This window comes from Anser cygnoides, chromosome Z, assembly GCF_040182565.1.
Source record: "Anser cygnoides isolate HZ-2024a breed goose chromosome Z, Taihu_goose_T2T_genome, whole genome shotgun sequence".
Lineage (NCBI taxonomy): Eukaryota > Metazoa > Chordata > Aves > Anseriformes > Anatidae > Anser > Anser cygnoides.
In genome coordinates, this window is record NC_089912.1 from 41,382,198 (window position 1) to 41,398,636 (window position 16,439).

General features: G+C 36.6%; 1 protein-coding gene across 9 annotated transcripts in view; it reads left to right on the plus strand.

Annotated features, from left to right (window-relative positions):
- Window positions 1-15,846, plus strand: part of FANCC (FA complementation group C) — an 86,098-nt gene extending 70,252 nt beyond the window's left edge. For 7 of the 9 annotated variants that reach the window (XM_048080533.2, XM_048080534.2, XM_066988975.1 and 4 more), the window contains 5 exons: window positions 3,987-4,062; window positions 4,959-5,040; window positions 9,087-9,255; window positions 12,202-12,402; window positions 14,225-15,846. In XM_048080533.2, the coding sequence (XP_047936490.1) occupies window positions 3,987-4,062; window positions 4,959-5,040; window positions 9,087-9,255; window positions 12,202-12,402; window positions 14,225-14,362 (666 nt within the window). In that variant the 3' untranslated portion in view covers window positions 14,363-15,846. The remainder of the gene's footprint in view (window positions 1-3,986; window positions 4,063-4,958; window positions 5,041-9,086; window positions 9,256-12,201; window positions 12,403-14,224) is intronic. The other 2 variants (XM_066988978.1, XM_066988977.1) reach the window with 2 other exon arrangements.
- Window positions 15,847-16,439: the final 593 nt, after the last annotated feature.

Below are 16,439 nucleotides of genomic sequence, written 5' to 3' on the forward strand. Positions count from 1 at the left end.
ATCATTTAATAGTTTTTGGTTTAGACTCAAAGAAATTTTCCATTCCTTTGCTTTTTGCATCCATTTGGGGAGATAGTAGTTAAGAAAATGTGGGGACTTCATCTGGGAACTTGTGATGTACTGACCTTTAATTAGCATTGTGATTGAATCTATCTTCTAGCTTCAGGCAATATGATTTAAGGATGAAACTGCAGCTGTGTTGCTTAATATTTCGGTGCCGTGCGTGTTAATTTTATGCCACCCTGGTTTCATGGCAGCAGCATGTTGTGTAGCCCCAGGTGTGGGTGACTGGGTGGAGAACACAAGTAAAGATCCCACACCCATCAGACACCCAAGGGCTAATCCTGTTGTGCAGGTGATGTTTGATTCATGGTGAAAGTTCTTCATCTGCTGACATCGCAACATGGACTATTGCCCAACTATTTGAAAGTGGTTTTAAATGTTAAGTTTCCTGTATTTGACTTTTGTACAGTTTAATTCATGGGTTTTTAATTTAGATACTATCTTCATTCTTAGAACTTAAAATCCTGTGTTTCACAGTTTATGAATCAACTGTAATGTTAACTAACAGTTGACATAAAAATACGCAGGCACAGACTACTTCCTAAATATTGTTTAAATCACTGTGATTTATTTATCTATTTATTTTTTTGTGGTCATACCAGTATTACATATATTCATAGGGCAACCGTTTTGTAGTATCTGGATGTCCTTGATGGGGATTCAATTTGCTCCAGTAACATTTCTTATGGTAAATATTAATGGTAAAATCATTAATGACAGAGGATGAAGAAGGATCATCTGAGGCCATAGGATTTAGAGTACAGTTGATTGAAAAAAAGCTATGCAAACAGATGTGTCCAAAAAATGTTTTGAAGAACCAGGTCATGTCTGGCAGCTGCACAGGTTTGCAGGGTAGGTAGGAGGAAAATGATTCCCTATTGCAGTGTGTGCTGCTTTTTCTAATAACTTTGTAGGCTGTACTGGGTTTGACTGTTGGGATGATCTTCTCTGTCTTGTGTAGAAGCAAATTTCATTCCAGTTAGTGACAGTAGTGAGAGCTGACTTGAGGTCAAGTTAGTTGTAAATTAATGAACTGAAAGCTCATGTTTTTATTTGATGGAAATTATAATTTTCTCCAGGGTTGTTTTCCGTTAGGATTGTCAGTGTTTTTCACCTGGGAATGTTGTTTTAAATAGCTGCATAAATATTTTAAGCCAGTCATCAACTTTTATTTCCCATTTGATATCATGGCAATTATTATAATCAGCTACATCCAAAGTAGTTCCATCTCTTGGTACCTTGTTTTGCAGTTCGTGATGGTTTATGTCAGGAAACAACTGCTTAAAATACTGTGTGTATGGTAGAAGGCAATTTTTATTTATTTATTTTTTACTTTGCTTAAACCATATGCTGAAAACTGGTTTTTACACGCTTTACAATACTGTTCTGATATGTAACTCACGCTGCGGTTTGTCTTGGCCACTACCGACTGTGTCAAGAGCTGCTTTTTCATGGGGATTTTTGATGCAAGCTAATTGGCTACACGCATACTTTAGTACAGGGATTATTAATTTTTAATTAGCCTAATTCCATTTGACAAGTACACTTTCAGAGTCTTACCATACCAGTGATACATTGACTGCCTGAGAATACCGCACATATTACTGTGCTGTAATTAAAATTAACTGTTGTTTACAGAACAATAACAACAAAAATAGTAGAGAGAGAATGTGTCGCTCCATTTATTTATAAGGTGCATAGATGAATTTCACAAATTAAGTAAGTCTTCTTAGACTGAATGTGGTCTTCATTGGGTTTAGAGATTAGTCACATTCTATAGTCTGTATTCCCAATCTGTGTTTCAAGAGGTGATCTGTTTGCTGACTAGTCTCTTATTCCTAAAGGAAGAAGCCAGAAGAGTTCTAAGGTCATTGGTATGGAGACTTGAGTCACAGAATAGCTGAGGTTGGAATGGACTTCTGTTGATCATCTGGTCTAAACCCTCTTTTCAGGCAGGGTCACTTAGAGCAGGTTTGCACAGGACCATATCCAGATAGTTTTTGAATAACTCCAAGGACAGAAACTCCACCACCTTTCTGGACAAACTGTGTCAGCCCAGCCTGATCAGTCACCTGCACAGTGAAAAAGTATCTCCTGATGTTCAGAGGGACCCTCCGGTGTTTCAGTTTATGCCCATTGCCTCTTGTTCCTTCACTGGGTACCACTTGAAAGAGCCTGGCTCTGTCTTCTTTGCACCCTCCATTCAGGTGTTTATAAATGAGATTCCTCCAAACCTTCTCTTCTCCAGGCTGAACAGTCCAAGCTTTCTCAGCCTTTCCTCATAGGAGAGGTGTTTCAGTCCCTTGATCACCTTGGTGGCCTTACATTGGACTCTTTCCAGTATATCCAGGTCTCTCTTGTACTGGGGAGCCCAGAACTGGACACACAACTCCAGATGCCACCTCACCAATGCTGAGTAGAAGTGAAGGACTACATCTCTTGACCTGCTGGCAATACTTTGCCTAATGCAGCCAAGAATACTGTTAGCCTTCTTCATGGCAATGATACGTAGACAACTCATGGCCAACTCGGTGTCCACCAGAACCCTAGGTCCTTTTTTGCAAAGCTACTTGAGTAGCTGAGTGGCCCCCAGCATGTACTGGTGCCTGGGATTGTTCCTCCCCAGTTGCAGGACTTTGCACTTCTTGCTGAACTTCACGAGGCTCCCATCAGACCACTTCTCCAGCCTGCTGAGGTGCCTCCATGAAGGGATGAAAGACACGGACTCCTGATGGCTCTTGAACAGGAGACGCTTATTGCCCTTTTTCACTACTTCATATACTTTCCCTGTAGCCCCACACGCTGTCCACGCGCCCGCATCGGTCATACAATTGGTTAGAGACCCTCAGACACGCGTCTCGAGCCAGCCAGCAACTGGCCACTGCCCAAAGCTCATCTTTAACACTGCAGCCAATTTACTTTATCTCAACTTTGCTCAAGTTTTTGTTTCTACCGCTTGTTTCCTCATTATCTCTAATTCAGGGACGTATGAAACAGCGCGAAGCCGCCTGCGAATTCCTTTCCCACACCTCCAGATGGCAGCACAACCTTCTGGTATATTCACCACTCCTCCCAGTTTTGTGCCATCAGTAAACTTGCTGAGGGTGCACACTGACCCATCATCCAGATCGTTAATACAGATGTTAAACTGGACTGAACAGTGACCCCTTGGGTACTCTGCTGATTATGGCCCCCAACTAGGCATTGTGCCACTCATCGGCACTCTCTGGGCCTGGGTGTCAGCCAGTTTTCAATTCACTTCAAATGGAGTTCGTGTTATACGTTGAACACTCCTGTCGTAGATGCTTGCAGAACAAGATTAAAGGATATTCTGCTGTTAGTCTCACATTTACACAAGCAGCGACATTCACGTCATGCAAATTTCACACACCCAGATAAATAGAGGACAAGTTTGTTATCTATGACAACCTTACGTTGTGCTGAATCAGATCCAAAGAATTTTAGTTTTCCATTAATTGAACATAATGCAATAATCTACATCACACCCTCAGATTTTGTGGATATTATTATTTCTTGGTTTGATATGGTTCATGAGCCTGTTTACAGTGGAAAATTAAATTAAACTAATTAGTATCTTTTAGCCCCTGTGTATTAAGACTTTTCTGATTACAGGAAAAAAAGACTAAGAATATTAAGATGTATTTTTTGTTATACTCTGAATCTTTTTTAATGCATGTATTTTTTTTAAATCCATAAATAATTACTTATTATAATCAATTTTTTCACTAGTATCTCCCTTTCTTCTGTATACTAAATCTTAAAATTGAGTTTAGAGTTAGTTTTGTGTTCTTCTGCTTCAGACTGTGTTGCTAGTTACTATGTTAGATGAGATTGTTTGCTCTGAGTTTGTTTTGAAAACTGACCAGAAAGCTCTTAAAATAATATATTTTTTTTTATTTTAGCATAAATTTCCACTGAAGGCCTACTTCCCTCACCATCACCAGCCCCTCGTAATAGCTTTACTGAGACGTCCTTTTGGTAAGTTTCTAAATGATATATTTGCAGCATTAGCCAACTTGCATTGTCTTCGTGTGTCTTAAAATAACTTTAAAAGGGACTAAGACTAAATTTTGCCATTTTCTAGATTGGGTGTTTTGACTTAGCAGTTTTAATAATATTCTTTTAGTGTATTTTTTGTAGGAACATCTACAAACATCTACATGTATTAACTTCAAGAAAAACTAAAAGAGAATAACAAGAGTACATTATATTTTTATGGAATCTGTGATATTAGGAATTAAGATAGGTTGCTACGGTCTGCATATATACATTTATACATATATACACACACACACAAACACTTTTCTTATAATACCAGTAATTGTCATTATTAAAATTCTAGTGTGTATCTGACAAGAAATACTGTGTTGCTTTGTTGTTTGTCTCTGAAGCTTGAATTCTGCTGTTCTTTTAGGTTCTGCAAACTTTTTATCTTTTTTTTTTTTGATTTCCCATTTACATAGGTCAAGAAATCACTGCTCAATACCATACAGTTTTTCATGAGCAGTAATTTCTGTTCAATACAAGAGCCTTTGAGAATGTTACTCCACTGATTATAGGCTAATATTGAGGGAGGATTTACACAAGGGTACATCGGCCTAATTTGGAGAGTATTCCTAGCTGTAATTCCTCACATGTCTCTGTCAATGAGTTGTTCTAAGAAACATAGGGACAGTTATTGTTGAAAATTGGGAAATTATAAATGCTTTGTAATAACTGAATCCTGAACAAGTTTTAATGCTTGCTAAATGTGGTTAATTTCACTGTTCTGTTCCACTTGGACAGAAAGTTTTCATTAAAAAAAAAAAAAAGAAGTCATCTTTTAAATTTGAAAAATCATCTTTTAAGAACTTTATTTCATCCTTCCTCCTCAGAATTGCCAGCTACACACTGGTCTCAACACTTGACACACATTTCTGATATGCTCAAAGCCTTGGTAGAAGACACAAACATTAGGTAAGCAGTATTTCTTAACTTTTTGTCTTTTGAATGTGTTACTTTGTGAAAAGTCATGCCATTTGAACTCTTTAGTGGCTACATTTCATTAAGTGTAATTTTCTTCTCTAAATATAGGTTTGGCTTAAAAACTTAGATTACTTACTGAACCAGAACGTTGTAGCACTTACAGACCTGTCCAATAAGCTCCTGTGTAAACCAAGTCTCCTTGCTTTCATTTCAGGAAATAGGTAACTGTGTAACAGAAATGCTTACTTTCCTACTTTGCCATTTGTCCCATCAAACTTTTTAAACTGATTCTGGATTGAATTTCTAATTCTGTTTAGCCAGAACTTTCAAAAGTTATTGGGGCAATAATGTCATATCCAGAGAGGGTCCAATGCAAGTTGCCAACAAGAACTTGTCCTTGGGCATTGCCATTGCCTTTAGGACGCAGAGTCACAGTGCACGCTTAAAATGAGCCCATTTTGGCTCATTAAAGCATCAGGAGTAAAGTCCTGAAGAAGCAGTGTGAGAAAATATATGGGAAGGATTGTCAGGGGAAAAATAGAGCCTAGGCTATGAGCTGGAGGAGGGGGAGCTGAGGATACTTATTGGAAAGTTGATCTGACATTTCTCCATTTTATTGCTGTAACAAGAGAACTCTTCCAACCAAAACAAAACAGCTAGTATTGGAAACAGTCTGTTGTGAGTTGTACTCTGTTATGTATGAGATGGTAGTGGGATTCTGCAGGCTTGTACGAACATTCAAACTTCAAACTTCCTGTATTGTTTTGTTGTTGTTGTTGTTGTTTCATAAAGATATGTCTGCTAGACTATTACATTGTTTGCTATATTGCTCCTTGAGCTGACACCCAGTGTTTCTGACCTGTTGCCCTTAGGTGTTTTTTTTTTGTTTGTGGTTTTTGTTTGTTTTGTTTTATTTTCCTAAATAGCTACTGTAATGAATGATAGTGTTTGTCTAGATGAATTCTGCTTTGGTAGTGTATGTTCCAGGACTATAGGGAAAAAAAAGATACATCCCTATCTGTTGTTGCACTGTAATTCTTTCCTTTTGGGTCTGTGACGAGACTTGACTTGGCTAGAGTTTAGATATGAGTCTGCATAGATCTGCTCCAAAAATGAGCTTTCCAAAGAATATTGAACTGCTTTTAAATTCCAAGGAACCAATTTATTTTTTAATTTAAAAACTGAAAATTTAGATAGAAATATAGAATGCCTAGGCCAGATAGATTTGGAAAGTAAGATACCCAACTGTCTCCCTGTTCATAGCATCCTGGAAGGCAGATTCTTAAATCCACACTTGGTTTCAGTTAACAGATGAAAGCTTTTATTTTTGTTGTTGCGTGGCATAAAAAAGCTTTTTGCTGTTCCCCCTGAGACCTGGCTGTCTGCTGCTTGCTTCTTATTTTCTGTATGAGCTGCAGTTCAGTGCAATGTCTTGCCCATTCTGCTGTGATGTCAAACCTTTTTGCCCTTAAAGTGGGACCACTAGCTGACCATGATTTCTTAAAGAAAAATAACTCAGACTTTGAACAAACAAGTATCTTCCATCTTAAAGTGTTACAAAAATAGAAGCATGTCTTTCTGCTTTTGTTCCCTAGCCCTTTCTTGGCTTTTCACCTCTTCTGCCTTGATAATACACTAGTTTGAATAGCATTGTACTTGTCAGAATATCTTTTTACTTTCTTTGGGACTCACACAACAATTATTTTTTCCATCAAATCCCTCTCAGTTGTGAAGAAAATGGATCTGACTTGTCTTCTTCAGTACTAATATCAATGACTAACTGTATTTTATTTGCTTTTTCATTGCATTATTCTTGATTCTGTATTCTTTCTACTTAATAAGATTAACAGAGGAGCACAAAAAGCTACTATACAACATATCCTCTTGTCTTATAGTTACTACTCTGTATTTATACAATGCTTTCATTTTTCAGTGATTTTGTTTTACACCAAATATTAAGTCCTGCAGCAAAGCGCTTTCTGTGCATTTCTAATGAAGAGTTTGCTTCTGTTCCATTACTTATTATTATATGCAGTCATCTCAGTAAACAGTAAATATCATGTGACATTTTAAAACTAAATCAACTCACTTAAGTTTAGGAGAAAAAAAAGTCTCAGAAGAAGTGAAGGGCTACTTTTGGAAATGGCAGTAGTGTGGCTGACATAGTTGTCAGTACAGAGTGGACAGAAACTTTAACGGGGTCAGAAGTGGAAGTTATGTGATTCCAAACCAGGCAGTTTGGTGGAAAGTCATAGTGAGTTGTAAGTTCACTGGTGCCTAGACTGTCTAGGAAAGAGTTGGACTCTATTCTACTTAATACCTGTTAAAATCGGTTTAATGCTCAAGTTTAAGGACATGTATTTACCCTTTGAGCTATGAATGCTTCCAGCCGTAAATATTGTCAATGTTACCCTTAGTTATCTGTTCTCTGTAATTAACTTTTAATTAGGTTTTTTTGTTTGTTTGATTGTAAATCACTGTGTTTCAGAGCTAGCCTATCCGCTTACATTGTCACAACATTGAATTATAGTCAGATAAGTAGGTTATTTTGCTGAGGGGAAGGCTGTTTTTCCAGATCACTGTCGCATTTGTTTATTGTCGTCGTTTTTTTTTAAAAAGGTTTTTAATGTTGTATTTCTGGATTCTAATAACTTCAAATACTTTACTAGTGCTGATCCCGTTCCTTTATCTGAGGAATTTTTGTCTCACGTTTTGTCATACATATCTAGTTCTCTGCAGTCAGAGACATGCTGTTACCACTCCAAAAGCTGTGGAAAATCAACAGCAGTGACTTCTGTAGCAGTTACCTCAGTACACTATTTTCCAGCCCATCCTATATCAACCTCTTATGTCTGATGTCAGTGACCAAGCTTATCCAAAAATAACGATAAGCTTTTTTGGCAGATTTATGTTTTAGGAATAGAATTTTGAGATCCTGGGATTCTGTGGTATAAAAGTATGATTTACAGGGTCAGTAATTTCTGGGGTACTCATTGACAATGTAAGTCAACAGTATACTCTAGACATAGAATATTATGTGTGCGCATTACATTTTCCATCATAAAACAGGGCGTGCCTCCTTCAGGAAGTCTTAAAGATAAAGCAGTTTTTTCCAACTATCATCTCATGATATTCTCCAGGTGATGTGATCAAACAGCTGCGTTAACTCTTGAAATTTCTAAAATATTTTGGAGTTTCCTGGAAGGGGTGGTACAGCAACTCTTGGAATCCCCATGAATAAAACTTAAGGAAAACCTCTGATTCTTCAACCCTTTTGCCACACTTAATAGTAATATATCCTGCTTCTTGGTTTCCTTCCAGATGTCCTTTCTTCCTTCCTCACTCTGTTTGTCTTTTTACTTATGGGAAGCCAATCAATAGTTTGCGTCTCCCCACGCAAACTAATGTGAGAGAGTGTAGAGATGGGCTGTGGTCCATTCTAATCTTTCTTTTCCTTAATGCAATAGCCCAGATTGTAATATCTTCAAAATATTCATTAAAGAAGATCCAAATTTTAAAAATCAGGCGATAAATATCCTTAAAAATTTTATATTTATCCCACCTAAATGTACTTCCTCATTAATTACCAAAAACATGTGCTTTTAACAGAAAATAACCCAGAAAAGCAAAACAGAGAAACAGAAGACCAATATAAGGCAATGGCATTTTAGAATACAGTAATACACATAATATATGACTTAAAGTTTTGAAAATCTTTAGACAGAAGAACATAAACTGTGAATACTTTTATGATATATATTTTAATACATAAATTTTGTCACTGCTATTTATTGGAAACTGGTGTTATGGATGTTCTGTTTTGCTGATAAAATTAACCTGTTAATAGCACTGGGCGGTGTCCCTATTGACCTTATTGCAGATAACAGAGTACATGGCTCTGCTTAACAGGTAAGACATTATCTGTTGAAGAATAGCTTAGTGGTCTTTATATTCATGCCAACACCCTTTGCAGTTAATGTAAGAAATTTAAGAGTGTTTAATAAGAAATACTTAATTACATCTTTGTCATATTGCAGTTCCTCTGACCTTTTAGAAATCTGGTTTTTGGTTGCTTGTTTTGGAGAGTGGCTGGATATTGCTGCAGAACAATTGCTGAAGACAGCTGTAGAACCAGATGCTTTGCTGTGGCTGTTGGCATTTTACTACTGTCCTCAGAATGAAAACCTACAGAGAATTCAAACAATGGTGAGTAATGTAACAGTAGCAATCACTGATAAGCAGTTGATAGTCTGCTTATATCTTATTGCTATAAAACAAATTGTACACACCAGAAAAAATGAAAGGTCTGCACTGGAGAAGGTATTGGTTTTACAAGGTCTCCTGGGAATAGTGTTGCAGTGAAGTTGGAAGCTAATTTTTGTGAGTTTTCTTGTTGACAATCAGAAAACTTTTTCCCTTTTAGAGACTGTTATATATATTAGCATCATTTTAGCTTTCTTTGAAACAACTCATGTGCTTTTCATTAGACGTAAAACTACTCTGGGAATGGTATTTTTGAAGTCTCTGTGTGGCAGAATTCAGCACTCCCGTGTTACGGCATCTTCTGAGAACAAAACACAAGAGAAATCACAACAGCAGTCGAAGCAGTAAAGACATTCATTACACGCAGCCCTGAATCCCAACCTCACCCATCTATTCTGATTTATCTTACATCTCTTTACTGATTCTTGACATGTTTGAGGCCGTAAAACGTATGTTATATTCTCACATGCTAAATTTCTAACAGAATGAAGCAGTGTTCTAACTTTGCTCTCTGTAACCGAGTGGACTGGTGCATGTCTTTGTGTGCCTGCAAGTGCATGAAAGTCTATTAAATGCATGAAAGTCTACTAAAAGCGTTTAGATCTATTCACAAGTTTGACCTAGCCCAAGCTGTCTGCTTTACAAAGCACAGATTGAAAATCTGGCTGCAGTATCTGATTTTTCTTAATTAAAAAAAAAAAAAAAAAAGATTTAAAAATGCAGCTCAATACACCACACTAACATCATGTTTTCATTTTGCATCTCCAGTGTGTTTTGTACATCTCCAGTATGTTTTGCAATATTTCATTTCCTTTCCGTCCCCTCCCCCACTATATATGCAAACTCACATGCCAATCACTTTTTACTTTCTTTCTGTTAAATTTCTTATACTCCAGGAGCAGGGGTGGAATATTGATCAAGTAGAGTTAGGTTAGAGCTATAGTGTAACAAAGAAACAAGGGTTTTAGAGTGCAGTTTTGAGAAAGAAGGCAATACCCAAACAAACAGGAGTGAATGAAACCAAATGACTGTAGGTGCTAGTATCTCTATACGTGGAGCATTGTCCACCTCCAGCACCACAGAACGAAATCATATTGTCACATATATAAAGTCACCTTCCCGTGTGTCCCTTATGCTATCAGTTTGTTATTCTCAGTCAGTGTATGATAAACTTAAATGAAAAAAATGTTTTCCATTTAGAGCCCACACAGTTACTCATCTGTTCCCAGAGGTCTCATATTTCAGTTAAGTATGGTTCTTTTCTTCAGTTACTTAGAGTGAAAAAGACTTTTTGCACAGGTCAGGCTACTTGAAAAGTATTTCCACAGTTCATGCTAAGCTTCTGCCGTTATGTTCTTAGATGTTTGATTTATTTATTATTATTATTATTATTGTTCTTTGCCAGGAATATTTGCCATTATTTGTTCCTTGCCAGGTTAGCTCTCAGCTCTGTCAAATGGAGCTATTTCATCTTCAACCCCTGCACCTTTTACCAGTTAAGAATTAAGACGGGATGGCACTTTCTGGCAGAGAATAAGCTGGAGACGTTTTCATTCAGTATATTTTTGTCTGGAAAGGTGCACACTCATGACTTAAGATTGTGTATTCCTGAAACTGAATTTAGGTAGCAGCTTAGATATCAGAAAGAGTGGAATACATACTGTTAAAATGATTTATAGAAGGCAGCGGTGCTTTTGCTGTTCACTAGAGTTCACTTACATATGCAGGACAGAATATTCTGTTCCTTGCTTATCTATTCATCTGCTCTTTCTTACCTTTAGACTGTGAAACATTGAAGGAACAAAATTTGGAGGTTGGTCGTAGTAACTTTGGCTTTAAGAATGAGTGTCCTAGGGTGCATGAGCTCATGGAGCAGGTCCTGTTAGCTATCAGTCTCCCTACTCTGGCACATGGGATGGAGGCACACCATGAGTAGGATGCACAGAGGGAGAAAGGATTTTGGAGAATTCCAGTTACCTTTCTTTAAATTCTGGTATCATTTGTTGCATTACAAGTAATTGTGAACATAATTCTTTTCAAAAATAGAAGCTGTTTTATGGGGAAGGGATGAGAAAAATGAGGTCAGGTAAATGATTGCCATAAATTGTCCTAATGAACATGGTTGAGAAATGGATGTCCTTTTCCTTTGGATTTGCAGTTGTTACATTTTTCCATTGTCCATGCACTTACTTGTTTGCAGTTGTGGATTTTTTCTTTTTCTTTTTTTATTTTTAAACACACATTTTTTGGTTTGTTTTTAATAGGGTGGACAGAATTACTGTTATGATTTTTTTTTCAATAGTTGTGTATAATTCTTTTTCAGTTGTGTAGGAGCCAAAGTCTTCTGTTTTCTACACCCAGTAAAAATGAGTTTTTATTGGCTAACTCAAAAGGTAAAAACATAAGTTGCAAACAACACAGGAAGAAGGAAAGAACTGCATTCTTACCAGAACATTTTATCAGTTGAGGTCAGGTTGCATGGGGATTTGACTGATTTGTACCAGCAAAACTGAAATAAGCCCTTGAGGAGTCTCTATTCTTTTTCCCACAATGCAAAAACCTGACCATGTTCTACTGAGGGACTTTCTCTATTTCCTTTTATTATTAAAAAGGTCAAATCCTGGCTTGATGCCCTGCCCGCTTAGTTTGCAAGACTAAAGAAAGTTAACAAATCCTTTCTGCTCACCTTTGCATGTGTGAATCAGTATAAAAGAAATGTGTCCTGCCCTTCCTTTCCTGTTCTCCCTGCCTAAATGCTGACTTTTTTCATGTTTGGGTAGTTTCTGCCGAGTATTCAGTGTCTTGTTAGTGAATAAATCCGTAGGAAAAATACCATAGGTGACCTTTACTCTTCTCTGATCCTGCATCCTTTGAAATTGTTCCATACAGGCAGAAGCTCGAGCAGTCTACAACCATCTAATGATGCTCTTCAACACTACTACCCTTTCTGTCAGAGATCTGCAGGCTGCTGTAAACTATATAACAGATACAGAGCAACGTTATACCCAGCATCTTATAACACATCTTCTTACCAACTTTTTACTATTGTCTTCCAGTGGACATATGATTGCCCAGGAATATATTTCCCATGTAAGTGATTTTTTTTTCCTTTTTTTTTTCCAGTTTAAGCAAAATGTATTTTTCTTACTATTCGGATTTGCATTAAATCCTCTTAAGAAAGAAACTACATACTACAGCAACTATAGCTAACCTGCTATGTATCTATTTCAGCTACAGTCAAAGTATTTTCCTTCTTGACATATCTTGACAAGATCCCGCTGAAAAAATTGCTGTATTGACTGCAGAAATACTCCAAGTAGTAGCTTGCGACTAAGGGATACCTACAGTTAATTTACAGCTGGCATAATGTGTAAACATCTTGCTGTAAATTTTGCTGTTTGCTTTCCCCAGCTGCAAATCACTACCTTAATTATCCAGCTACTGCAGAGGTGCTGGAACTGTCTTCTCTCTGTTTTCCTTTATGTAAAACAGGTACTAAGTGTCAGTATTGATAAGGCAGATGCTTGGTACTCTAACAAATCCAGAGAGAGAAAATGGTTTAAGAACTGAGAGAGAAAAAAAGAACGAAGACCCAAGAGAGTGTCACTTAGGGTGTGAAAAAAGATGAAGAAAAAAGGAGTAAAATTTTGCATGTTTGCTACAATATCTTGCTATTTTTGTGGAGAGCTTTCAGGGATATTGGTGCAAACTGTAAAATGTGCTTGTGTCTCTCAAGATTTTTCTTAAGAAGTACAAGTTTCCTGTACAAGCAGGTACTGTGTGGTTTTAGCACTTTGAAAATATTTCCTTCCAGCAGCAGTGAGCCCTTCTATTCTGTATAGGTTATGTGTTTTATATAATTGCTGTGATTCTGTGACAGGAAGAACTGGAAAACTATTTTGGTGGTTATTTCTTTTGAATGGCTAAAGAGACATGACATTTATCTGTTTAAGGAGGGCTAAGATATTTCTAACATTTTAGATATAGTTTCAGAAATGATCAATTTCTGCCCAGCATAAGACCGTAATATTATAAAACGAAGGGGGTTGTTTCTAGTTTTACGGTCTGCTGCCTTCAGCTTTTCTCTTTTGAGGACTTGATTGTTGAGCAGGGGTGCTGTAGTATGCCAACATGCTGCTGTAAAGCTGACTGAAAGGAACTTCTTATTTCTTCATAGAAAGTAACAAAAAACGGCTTTTAAAATTCCGAGTATTCAATTTCCAGTGCAGGGAGGTCAAGAGCTGTTATAGGCCAGAGTATGTCAGTCTGATTTGTTTTGATTGCATCTGTGTAATCACTGATTTATAACTAGGCTTTACAAGTGATTTGAAAAGGCCTGAAACAATATATGGAAGGCAGAATGGTACAGAACCAAACTGGGACGCATGGCAGTTGTTTTGGCTAGCATAGTAAACTTTGGGATTAACACATCAGATATGTGGTGGAAAGTCCATCCTGGTCTGCAGAAATTCTACCGCAGGGTCTTTTCCTGGCTCTTAGTCTTTGGGGAAGGGATTTATTTTTACTTTCTAAAACATTGAAGAATTGAATTGCCTCCCAAAACCCATTAACATATTTTCAGTTGGTTTCTAAGAAGATAGCTTCTAAATTGTTGTACTGTCTGCCTTTTTGTGTTTCCTTTGAAAACTTATTGACTGCTTGATTTTTTTCACTTAAATTTGAGAGAACAGTAGAAATCTCAAAGGTGCTCAGTTCCTTCAAGGTTTGTGAAAAAAAGACTGATTAAGCAGAAGGGAAGTTTCTTTTGAATTCAGCTTTTATTATCAGAGCATCTCACATGTTCAGATATCTGAGGGACAGATCTGTGGTTATGTTGCTAATATTAGATAGAGAATAGCTAGTACCCAATAACTTAATTGCATTATTTCCCATCTTCCCTATTTCCATTCAGATTACTGAGACAACTGATATAAGCAAGGAAGTTCGTAGCCTTCTTAGCCGTACTGCATACAGAATTAACCAAAATGGAAAAGAAAACCAAAAGACTGTGAAGCTGCTGAATGAACTTCTTCAAAAACTTAACGTTTGAAGTTTAGGTTTTTAATGTCATCTCCTTATCAAGGCAAAAAATCAGGTCTTTAATCAGGTGTCAACCTTTCACGAAGGTTTTTTTTACTAGTTAGCAAGGTTAAAAGAAAAATCTGTCTTAGCATTCTGACTTAAGGATAGCCCATAACTTCTTCTTCCCTCATATATTTGAAAATTTATTTGTTTTGAAATGTAGCCTATTAGAATATAAAAGAAAGTGTGAAAGATGATTGAAAACTTTGTTCTCATCTCTCCTTGTTTTACAAGAGACCAATGTCATTTAAAGCAGCTTACTCATCTTGTTGTTTATCTGGCTGTGGATCAATTTTTCTCCCAAATTACTCATGGTTTTATTAGCAAATTGTATCCAATTGTTTGGTTGGTAAGTTGTTCCTAAAACGTTTTGTTCTACAATTCTGCTTTTATAGGAGTAGCGATGATCTCAAGTGAGAGTTAATGATTCATGGTGAATGCACTCCATGTTCTCAGGAAATCAGCAGTGTTTCCTGAACTCTTTAATTCTTTTTGAAAACATTTCCAAAATAAAACTCCTCTCAGATCTGGTAAGTGATTAACTAACAGTACTGCAGCTTTCACAGTACAGTGTTCTCTCCAATGTGCTATACCAAGAGCTGGTCGCTGTCAACAGATGCTGCAGATAGAAGGTTTCTCTCAGTAAAGCCTATTTTCAGTGTGTGGAGACTGATGCTATTGTTTATTTGTTTAAGAAATCTTTTTTTTTTTTTTTTTTTTTTTAATTCATAGAGACAAAATAGGGCAAGCACAACATAAGTGTAAGGAAACTTTCTAGTTTGAAGGCCAGATTTCCTAAAGAAAGCATACGGTCACAACTCATCTGCTTCCTTTTTTGTGTCAAGAGGTACGGTTTGTTTGCTTACTTCTATCTTTGTGTCATTTGTCTGATGACGAGAACGTCAACAGGGAACAATGCCTTAGTGTTTTACACTTAGGAAAGTACTTATCCCAAGAAGTGTAGTGAACATGTTTCTAGCTTAACTAGACTAGTAAGAATGGAGAATGGTAATGGTAGAGCACCTTAACACATTTCAGTCATTTCTTCTCATATATTACCTATCTAGCTTTAACGTCAACACTTATGCTGTGTTCAAAGATACGCGTTGGAATATTATTCTTGCGTATAAAATTGGAGGTACATATCTTAAATTACTACAGCTTTATGGGTGTAGCATTTGTTTTTGAGCAAGGGAGAAGAAAAACAAAGTTCTTAGTATCCTTTGGCTGCAAGAAGTGGAAGAATATTCTGTAACTGTTCTTACAATTTTGTTCCCAGTGAGTCATATCAGACTAAATTACGGAAGTTACGTGTCCTCTGAGTGAATTTATTAATATGGTTGTAATATTTGACTCCAGCATATGAAGAAATAATAAATATTTAATATATGTCTGTGAAGAACACTGCTTTTTCTCTTTTTGGATTAAAAATAGTTCTGAATAAAAAAATAAGAGGTGTGTTGCAGTTTTTTGGTTGTTGGTACACATATCTACAAAAGCAAAATCAAGAAACCCAGTTTTCTATTCCTTGAATAGCATAACTAAAAGATATGATTAAACTAAACTGTTTGTTTGTTGACCAGAAACCGAAGTATCTATCCAGTGGAAACAGATGTGTGCAGTATTCTCTGTAGAATGACAAATACTCTAAAATTGGTTTCCAAAGGAAGAACCCCATTCTTGGATGTGAAGTTCTTTGTTTTTTCTTAAATTTTCTCCATATTAAAACAATTTGTAATTTAACCTACTTAAAAGAAGAATTGGCAGAGAGTTGCAATGTGTGATTCTTGCAAATCTGTGAAGTGTAATGCTATGGGTATTAGAGTTACCTGTTGATTTCATTTGCTGGAGATGAATTTTTAACTGTCTTTTCACAGTGCAGTATTATTTTTTTATTATTATTTTACTATTAGCAAAATATATGGCAATTCTTGTTAATTTCTTAAACAAAATCAATATCCTGTTAAATAGTGAGAAGTCAATTCAAGCAGGAAGGAAATGTGCAGTAAAGGCAGAAAGAACAAAATGAGTACTGAAAAGGTATA